This window comes from Puntigrus tetrazona, chromosome 11, assembly GCF_018831695.1.
Source record: "Puntigrus tetrazona isolate hp1 chromosome 11, ASM1883169v1, whole genome shotgun sequence".
Taxonomy (NCBI): Eukaryota; Metazoa; Chordata; class Actinopteri; order Cypriniformes; family Cyprinidae; genus Puntigrus; species Puntigrus tetrazona.
The window spans coordinates 20,477,944-20,488,850 of NC_056709.1; the positions used below are offsets into that span (position 1 = coordinate 20,477,944).

Below are 10,907 nucleotides of genomic sequence, written 5' to 3' on the forward strand. Positions count from 1 at the left end.
AAAAACAAACCTTTTTGGTTGTTTTTCAAATAATAATTTGCAAGCTTTTTTTCTTGCCTTTTTGTATTTAAAATGATTTTATATAATTATTTGAAATATTTTGAATGATTTAAATAAATATATGTCTTACAAAACACTTTCAGTTTAGTTTGCTTGTGTCAGTTTGATCTATTAGTATGTGTAATTGTCAGATATTCCTTTTAATAAGTAAAGTATTAGAATTGAATTAAAGTGAAATAAAAACGTGCTTATACTATGATACTTTATGAGTTTTTTCTCATCAGCCTTAGTCTGCATTCACTGGATGACAAAGACAATTTGTGAAACTTATTCTTTTGTGTTTTTGGACATGTTTTTTTTTTTTTTTGCCCTATAATGTGTGTGGTGTTAAGACTATAAACTCAACTCAGAAACTCATTTACTACCTTATTTAATATATTGATATGTATATTGTGAGGATGTGGAATGACACATGATCATCTGTGCTCTATGAATCAAATCACTGATGTAGCAGTTACTGCAGAGTAGAGCATTTATCTCAGACCAGCGGAAACAAACTCATCATGATTACAGGGTGATGATACACTGAGTTCCGCAGATACACAATAGCCTCCCTCCTTTACCCTGGAGAGACTCAGCCCTCATCCACAGGACCTTTTCTGCTTATTAGCGAGCTACTTCCTGACAGGAGCGGTTGGGCTTCAGCAGGATGCAGGATGTGGTGGGGGCCGTGGCGAGGGGGGTGTGTGTGTGTGTGTGTGTGTGTGTGTGTGTGTGTGTGTGTGTTATTATAAGAAGCAGCTCTGAGGCTTCGCTGTTCACATGGGAAGTCAGTGGGGAAAATGGGCATCCACAGTTCAACTCAATACTGACCCTTTCAAATGAATCACTCTCATTTTCCTCTCATTACACAAGGCATCAGCAGACACCTTCAAGAGTTTCAGAAGGGGGAGGAGCGGACAAATCCCCAAGGCAGTTGAAGATTTATTTGTAAAAATTATTTTGATGTACTTTATGTGGTATGAGCGTAATAAGAAGCCGTTAAATTTGAGCTGGTAACCCTGGATGTGAATTGACTTTGTTTATAGGCATGCGACCCATATGACCTATAAGCGTTTGTCTTAAATGATTTGCTGATGAAAATATGTAAGGGACTGCATGCAGGACAAGATTTCAGTTCAGCTCGCTGATTATAATGCATTTACTGCCATCTTGTGGTTGAAGATAGAAATCAGCGGCTTCTTTTAATGAACACTATACATTGATTTTTTTTGTTAAATGAATTTGTTTATATATTTATTTTTTAAAAAATAAAAAGTTGTGATTGTTGTTTATTCGTTTTAAAATTTTAATAAATTTTTTTTAATGGTATTTAAGACCCTCAGGCCTTTGGGTTTATTGTGATATTGGACAATTTCACAAATTATTGATCACTTTGAAGACTATATTTTGTACTTTTTAAAAAAATCTTTTTATTTTATTTATTTTAAAATGCAATACATTCCTGTAATGGCAAAAGGGAATTTTAAGCAGCTATTATTCCAGTCTTCAGTTTAATACTAAGATTAATATAGTGTGCTTGGAAGGCACCTCATATCATCTGACATAGTCACATGATTCTAGTGGCTACCTGATATATACTATAAACTGAACTGACAATCGTCATTAAATTGAATCAGATGAAAAAATAGAACCTGAAAGCGGAGCAGAGGACGACACCAGGGGTAAGCTTCATGAATGCATGAAAATTATTCTACTTTTTTCACCTGAGAATACTGTAACCATGATGTAAGTACATACAGATGATAAAGTTTCAGCACATCAGCCAAATGCCTTGCATTTCGTATTTGGTACCTAGTAATCATTGCAGTTTCACATACCAACAATATCATTTATCATTTTCTTTAGGATCAATATCTTATTCTTAATGCTTGGTCAATATTCTTATAGGTCAGCTATGGATACAAAAATCAATCATGGCACAAATACACAAAGCAGCATTTAACAATGCCTTTCAGACATATTTCATATTTAATATATCTCTATCTTTGCAATGCGTGTTTATACATATTTCTGCGATGTTCTCCATAAGTATGAGTCTAAAGTTTCACTTTTCTTAGTATTTAATTGTATAACTGAATTTGATACCATGCCATTGCATAATATTGTCACTATTTCAGAGGTATAAACATGTTGACAGAAATAGTGCGAGCAGCATGTAAAAATGTCATTCGGATTTCAACCAAGGGCATGGGTTTGGCACATGCTTACGTATTATTTGTGACAGATTTTGACAAAAAACAACATTTATAGCACAAAAGATCTTTAAAAAATAATTTTTGTCTGTATTTTGATAGATTACAACCAAAATGTATTCGTTATCATTTTCTGTCAAAATATGGGAAAATACCACAGGCATAGACAAAATGGGACTTTTTTTTTATTATTATTATCGTAGAAAGGAAGCATTGAGTTATTTCCTCTATGTGAAGCTTTTAAGTTTTTTTCTATGACGATCTATTACAGATGTCTAGTTCCAGAAAAACGATTGAGCTCTTTTATGATGTTATCTCTCCTTATTCTTGGCTGGCGTTTGAGGTGTGTAATGTTTTTCACTTCTAGTGTAGTATTTACTGCCATGTGATCGGTGCTAATGCATTGTCCGTGTCATGCGTGTGTTGATTTTGTGCATTTAGGTGCTGTGTCGCTATAGAAATGTTTGGAACATCGACCTCAAATTCAAACCAGCATATTTATCAGGAATCATTTACAGCTCAGGTAAAAGGAAAGGGACATGGTCACGCGCAACTAATCTAAAGACATAGCTAAATAATCATAGCTTATTAGATATTCCAGACTTTAAATGCATCTCTTATAATTGTTAAAGAACTTTATTTCACAAATATATATTTGTATATATATATCTACTAGCCTAAATGCAAAGCTCTACTTAGAGTAGTAACTTTGTAACTGCTAAAGTATTATTTGTAACGTAGTCTACTTTCAATGTGACAACTTGTATTATTTATAGACGAGAAACCCATATAGAGTTTGTTATTTTCCTAGGCAATAACCCCCCTGGAATGAACCCAAGTAAACTCCTATACATGGTCTCAGAGCTGACATTGCTGTCTCAATATTTTGGAGTCCCTATGTTTCGACCTTCAAACATTTCTGTGAAAGGTATTCTAGCTACCCTACCTCTCAGATGGTTCTTTTAGATTTATAATGTGCAATTAATATAGAAAAAAAAGTGCTATTGAAATGTAAGTGCTTGCTAAATTTTAGCACTTAACTCACCAATTAGATTGTTGTTGCTATATAACAAGTATGTTCATGTTCCAAATGAAGTAAATCACATCTCTTTTATTCTCTTTTTTTTTGTTCTCTCTTGTCAGACTCTTTGAATGCAATGCGTTTTGTGACAGCTGTAGCAGAGAGGGGCAGAGAGGGAGACACACTGGAGAGGTTGTCTGTAGAGCTGTGGAAGAGAAAGTTTCACGTTCACCAGGACATTACCCAGCCTGCCTCGCTTACTGAGGTATCCTAGAGATAAATGAGATTAATAAAAATGTCACTATTATCACTAAAAAGTATCACTATTTAGCACCAAGATGGAGACAGAGCTGTTTATCTGCGCTAAACTGAGACAATGAAATATTTCAGCTATAATTAAATCTAACCTCCGGTGTCTTTTATGCTCAGGCAGGATTAAAGGCAGGTCTCTCAGCCAATCAGGTGGATGAATTTTTGACTCTCTCCAACTCTCAGTTAATCAAAGACAAGCTGAAAAGTGTCACGCAGGAAGCAGTGGAGAAAAAAGTCAGTGAATTTTACTTGCGTCTCTTTCTTTGGGGTTGAAATATCCTAAAACGTCCTTACACGGTTTCCTTCATTTTTGCAGTGCTTTGGTCTTCCATTCTTCGTGTGTCACATGAACGGGAAGGCTGAGGTCTTCTTTGGTTCTGACAAATTTGAGCTCATGGCTTATTTCATTGGTAATTATAAACTTGAAGACAGTTAACTTGTTAACCGATTATCCAATAACTGATTAATTTACACATTTTATTTGCACATTTACATTTTCCTTTTTAATTTTTGAGAAAGGCTATTCCTGTTGCTATAAAAAAACAATACAATTGTTGCAAGATAAACACTGTATGGTATGTTATTAATGCTTTGTTATTTAATCTTCTGTGCTAATTTGTGTCCACATTTTCCACTCATAGTTTATATTTAACAATATAATGACATGTATGTGGAAAAAAATGAGTACAGATTTAACATTTAAAAACTGAAAGCGTGGACAACTGAACAGCATGGGTAAATGGAGGTAAATGAGCATTCTGTTTATTAAAAAATTATTTTTTTCATATAATTTTTTTCCACGTTTAAGTTAGAAGATCTCTGGTGATGTACTGTTCATTGTCCAATAATGTTTTTTTGTGTGTTCCAGGGGAGAAATGGATGGGGCCTTACCCTAACAAGCCCACTTCCACAATGTGATCACTACTCCTCCATACTTAATATTCATATTCAACATCAAACACAGAAACACACAGATTTGAAAAGGATCATTGGATTCAATTTTTCATTTAGGATACTGGTGTGTCTGCCAGCTCAGAAAGGTTAAAAAAGAAAACACACAGTTGGTTTGTTATGGGCTGTCTGAATATGAACCATTGTTGTCCAGTGAACATCCAGTTTCAATTTGTACTCAGTTTCTATGTAGAGCTAGCTTGAATAAGATCACATGCTACAGACACTTCATGAAGGCCCTGAAGAGTCACACCGACTTGTGCCTGCTACGTCAGAATTATACAGAAATACTCTGTGTTCGTGATGTTAATGAATAAAGGAACAAGGAAAAATATTTGGTTGTTAGGTGTATTTATTAGAAAAACCATTAGGCGTTTGTAAACAACCACAATGCTTGTGTTGATGACTTCCTCATTTGTTGCCACCTACTGGCTTAAATGCGTCATCAATGAAGGAATCAGAATATAAAAGACTCTCTTTTTGGTCTAAATCAGGGGTGTCAAACTCAATTCCTGGAGGGCCGGAGCCCTGCAGAGTTTAGATGCAACCTTAATTAAACACACCTGATCCAGCTAATCAAGTACTTCAGACATACATAGTATATGTGTTTTAGCAGGGTTGAATCTAATCTCTGCAGGGCTCCGGCCCTCCGGGAATTGAGTTTGACACCCTGGTCTAAATCAAATGAAAAATCACTGAAAATCAACAAGGAAAAATAGGTAAGAAGCTAACTACATAGCTGTCACTATTCTTTTATTCAAATCGAGTAAGTTACTCCATTAGAAAAACAATCTCCGGAAAAATACCGGAAGTGAGGGGCGCATTCCACTGGCGAGTTGTTCTTGTTAGCAATATTAAAACTACACTAACAGTGTTAGTGCTGTCAATGATTAATTACGATTAACAAATATACACATTACGCACTCATGTATTACGCAAACAAAAACTTTTTTGAAGCAATTAGTCGCGATTGATCATTTAAAATAACAAACCGTACTGTGAATTCACAAAGGCTGCGATTCAAATAAATAAGTTATATGAGCTTTGGGTTTAACTAGAAAAAGCTAATGGTCCATAATAGTTTTTTTAATGAAAACCATTAGAATTTATGGGATGGTCCTCTACTGTTTTTTAGCATATGCGCTTCATTTATATGAATATTTATATTACGTGCTGCTTTACGCGGGCCATCTCAAACCCCATCCCTGTGTCACAGCATGCATATATGTCCCTATATAGACTTTATCTGCCCTAAATAGTAGGCTATTAAAAAATGACTAATATCACATAGAATTTAGGATGGATATTTTGCACATTGGCACGTTGCTGTGAGTTGCTCGTTTATCTGGGAACGAGATTTCTAAGGTAAATAATTTATAAACCTATGCCACCACAGGGGAGCACATATAAATATGTTAACTGTTGATCGCGACTTCAAAATGTAAGTTTAAACCTATCGCTATGAGTTTGTTTCGCTATGTTCTGAAGGTCACGTGTTCTTGTTCAAGAAATGGCAATGGCTGTAGCGTTTCAATTACATTTGAACGCTGTTTAGTCAAAATTAAACTGTAATTGTCACCGGCGCCCTCTGTAGGCATTTGATCCAGTGCTAAATGCACGTAATTTATTATTGTTTTATTGCATTGTGTAGCCTATTTATAATTGCGGTGTTCAATAAAACCATATGATTGCTTGCTTTTGATAATTTAATAGAACCAACTGATTTTACCTAATTGCTATTACAAGCCCACTATGCATACATTACGAAGTCCTCATGATGGCACTATTCCCACAGCAGTCTGGGATGTCAGGAATCCGCAAATATGCTTCTCTAAACATTATCTACGTTTCCACCTGCTGTCCACAGGCGCCCATCTAATAGAATTAAGCATGGAATCTATATGTTCAGGTAAGAACCTCTATATAATGATCTTGACATCATCATATAAAGATACTGACATGTCGTACAGTTTAATTCATAGTGTAACTCGACTGAGAAAGCCACAAGTTTGCTTTACAAATTGATAATCAATAAGACTACGCATGAAACCATCAGTGAGGTAAATGACAAGGTCAATGGTGAGGGAACCAGTAGAGTTGTCCGAGGGGTCACTGATGAGGTCATTGCTTGGGTCATCTAAGGAAAGATCTCACAGATTAGATTGTTGCTGAGATCTCAGTTCTGGTCACTAATAGCTGTTTAATGACTGCCTTGATTGGATTTAAAATTGGATTTTGCCTACTGTTCCAAGGGTAATGGATGAAGTAATTGATGTCTCTGGAAAGACAACTGATAAGTTCACCTGTAGTTCACTAATGGCTGCACCAGTTGGGTGGTAAATGAACTAATAAATAAGCCCTGTTGAGGTTGTCTGTGAAATCTTCAAACAAGTTTTAATAGCTCAGGCGTGGAGTAATCACACGTGATACTATAATGTGGGTGCTTTAAATGCTTTTTGGCGGTGGGGTGTTGCAGTTACAGTACTGAGGTTAATGAGGTCACTACCAATGGCCATATAGCATGCAACAACCAGAAGATTATACATCTATAATATATCTCTATTTATTCATTCTAATATTATGTAAAATTTTTGATAAGTTAGTAGAATTTGCAACAAGGCTGTAAAATACATCACACATTTTGTAACACTCTCATGCTGACCCCCTAGGCCCCCTGTTCTTTTGCATTAGATTAGCCTGGTTGTGTATTTTATGATATCCCACTGCTTTGTTAATGTTGTCCAGTGCATAGTGCATGTAATGTGGTAACTCTGAAGATGTTGAGCCTTCCTACATGGATCATCATTTCAAATAGCAACTAATGACTTTACCTCAACGACACTGGTCCAACATCCATTTGGACTGTTCCTGTTTTTTAACTATATTGCAATGTCTGCCAGTTCTTTTTAGCGGCAGATGTTTCAGTGTTAATATCTATCGCCAGCCTGTGTATCAGGTGACTTATTGAAGCTTTGGCGAGTTGGTGTTGCCTTTAATAGCTCATTTTGTTGGCTCCAAATCTCGATGGTCTTTCCAGACCAGCATTCATTTAGACGAGTGCTTCAGACGTGAAGTAATGGCTTTAAATAATGGAGCATGCTTTTCAGCAGCAGGATGGGAGGGAGAGCAGCTCAGGCTCAGGCTCATTAAAGCTTAAACTATATCTGAAATCCACTTGGGCTTCAGGGATGTGTTGGAGTGATCAAACCCAGCCGGTCCCCAAACAGCCCTGCTGGAAAACTCCCAGGGAAACCACAAACACCGGTGTGACAAAATTTGGCATTTTAAATCTTACAAAGTCAAATCATTTGCATATGCGCACCCTTTGCCTAGCTGTACATCCTCACATTCATAAACTTTGATTTAAAACGCATCCAAAGTTTAAGGTCTTGTGTGTTTTGGAGAAATATAAAGATATTAAGTCATTTTTGTCATTTTGGGCTGAGGCTACTGGCTGTGGCATCTCACAAGCATGAATTATATTAAGCATCTTCTACATAGAGAACAAAACAGAAAAAGGACTATTAAATAAATCCGTTGGATAATCAAACCAAAAATATGGTTTTTCACTTTTCACTCCATTGAATATCAGTTATAATATAACTATAATAAAGTTATAATATAATATACGTTGCTCTAGGTAAGCAAAATATATTATTTGATAGAAATTGAAAGTAAAATATTTTTTAAAAACCTTATCCCTAATTCTTATCCAGTAAATCAGTCAATAAGCCTACAAATGTTAAACATTTCCACTATTACTGCGCCAGACAGCAGATCATTCAACTTTTATTTATTTTATAAATGTAATTTAAAATTAGATTTTATTTATTTGTTTAATTTATCAGCTTTATGTAGTTAAAATAGATTTTCTTTGACAATTAAAAAAATAATTGTTTCTTTTGATTTTGCTGTGGCCAGCATATATTTGCAGAAACGATACAGAGTATTGTGCTGAGCGCTTGTGCAGTTTGAATGACAGATGTTGGGTTGTTGTGTGGTGGACGGTGCTGTATCAGTCAAACTACGTGTCAGACTCAATCCAGATTGGCTTCATCTATCACATCAGACAGACACAGACATCAGCTCTAATCTGACGCTTCACTGGCAGTCAACAGCGCAAACGCAGGATGAGAGAATGCATTCTGCTTATTCGTTTTAAAAGGGTCTACATAGTATAAAGCAGTTCAAATGAAATGTAATACCACACGTCTTCTTTAAATAGATTGTATTAAAATTTTCACTTCAATGTTATATGTGAAAATGCTTTTCAATATTGGCTTTTGACAATTTTTTTCTATCTTGCTTTTTTTACACACATGCTTACGAGCTAAGCTTTTTATGCAGCAGAATGGGAGGAGATCTCTTTGAAGCCTTCCAGCTTGCGTGTCTGGTTGTCATGGTAACATTCAGTGACCTTGTCCAATTCCTTCTGTCAGTATGCACATTTGGGAGATGGGGGAAGCCTAATCAGGGTGTATATGGGCGAGCGCATGGCTCTGAGACAGCCTAGTCTGTCTGATGCCTGGTGACACTAGATAAAGCCCCAAGGAACATTTAGACACATGACAGCACTTGTGCGCACACACACACACACACACACACACACACATGCATAAGTGAGTGCAGGATGAATACTAGAAAAAACACTCGGCTTAACAGCAGAGTTGAATTACACACAAATGGATATTTTGATGTTTACGCTTCTTTTAAGTTTAGTTTTGAAAAAATAAAAACATTAATGTGTGCTTACAGTTGTTTTTTTTGTAATAATATTTAAACCTATGCTTACAGCCTAATTTATATCAACAGAGCTGCTAGATTGAAATATTGCTGATGCAATATCTGTTTGTATTGCATGCAGCCTGTGTTTAAGTCATGTCATGTCAACTGCAACTTGTTAATTTTACTTCAATAAAAACCAGTTCATTGAGATGTTGCAAAGCTGAATTTTCAACAACCATTACTCCAGTCTTCAGTGTCACGTCATCCTTCAGAAATCATTCTAATATGCAGATTTTAAGCTCAAGAAACATTTATTGTTAATAGAACCGTTGTGCTGTTTTATATCTATGCGGAAACCATTACGTATTTTATTTCTGTATTTTATCTGTTTATATAGAAGAATAGAAAAATTATTTATTTGTAATATTATGAATATCTTTGCTGTTACTTTGTATCAATTTAATTCATCCTTGCCGAATAAAATCATTATTCCATGAGAACTAAAAGATCATTAGATTGACATACTTTATGGTTTTCTCTTATTTTGACAATAGCAATAAAGCAGTTCTCTAAAGGTCATTGGACACATCAAAGTATAACTTTTCTTTATGACCTCATTCTAAACCTCATTCTATATTATTTCCGCAGATGGATTGCATGAAAACCCATCTCATGGGAAAAGTTTATCACATGAGAGCTTGTCCAGCATGTTAAGAAGCGTCTTAAAATGAAACAACACCTAATACTTAAACATGTTATACACAAAACAGGATGTGAAAGTGATGTGGAGTCCAGCGGTTTCTGACACGCTCATTCATCAGTGTGACCTTGCTTCACTTCCGTCAAGGTTCTGCAAAGGTACCATGCCTCCCCTGGTGACGCATAGCAATTATGATAACATAAAAAGAAATATCTGGAGATAACTCAAAACCCATGTCCATTATCGCCAAATATGGCATCTTCATTACCAAGACCGAGCAATCTGTTCCACATAAGAGGACCCATTTACGCATTCAATTGTTTCGTGGCAGGCAAAATTACCTTGGCACGAGGTGAGAGGAGGACTGTCTGTAGCTGAACAAAGGCGAGGAGACAGAGAAGTCAAACTGTTAGTTAATTAGTTGAGCAGCTTCACATTAACCTTTGACGTTACCTATGTAAATGCTGATGAGGGTTCCTGTGCCCAAGGTGGAGGCGATGGACAAACATTGGTGCAATAGGTGTAATATCACTTACTCAAGGACACTCTCATTATTATGATATAAAGAGTCACAACTCTGCGTTAATGAGGCTGTGTTTAATGATTATTTTATTTAATTATTGCCTCCAAGCTGCTGTCTTAGAAATCATGTTGTGTCCCTTGTACCTTAATGAATCTTGTTTCTCTAGGCTTAATTAAAAAATGTAATATACAACAGCTTATAACATACATTGGAACCTGAAAAGTATACAGTATATGAAAACAATGGCCTGGGGCCAAAACTTTCCCCTTAAATTGGTCTTAAATTTGATTTATAACCCACACGGTCTTTGGATGTAAGAATTTGAACATGTTTTCGGTTTGCAGATGGATTTTGCCTAGTCTGCTTTAATAATATTTTTGCATCGCTAACAATGATTATTTAAAAAAAAATAGTTTATTG

General features: G+C 35.7%; 1 protein-coding gene across 1 annotated transcript; it reads left to right on the forward strand.

Annotated features, from left to right (window-relative positions):
• The first annotated feature begins 1,601 nt into the window (after nt 1-1,601).
• On the forward strand, nt 1,602-4,873 carry LOC122354615 (glutathione S-transferase kappa 1-like). Its single transcript, XM_043252871.1, has 8 exons — nt 1,602-1,724; nt 2,527-2,598; nt 2,697-2,778; nt 3,067-3,183; nt 3,399-3,541; nt 3,706-3,822; nt 3,905-3,998; nt 4,457-4,873. The coding sequence occupies exons 2-8, from the start codon at nt 2,527-2,529 to the stop codon at nt 4,504-4,506; spliced, it is 675 nt and encodes a 224-aa protein (XP_043108806.1). The 5' UTR covers nt 1,602-1,724; the 3' UTR covers nt 4,507-4,873.
• The last annotated feature ends 6,034 nt before the right edge of the window (nt 4,874-10,907 follow it).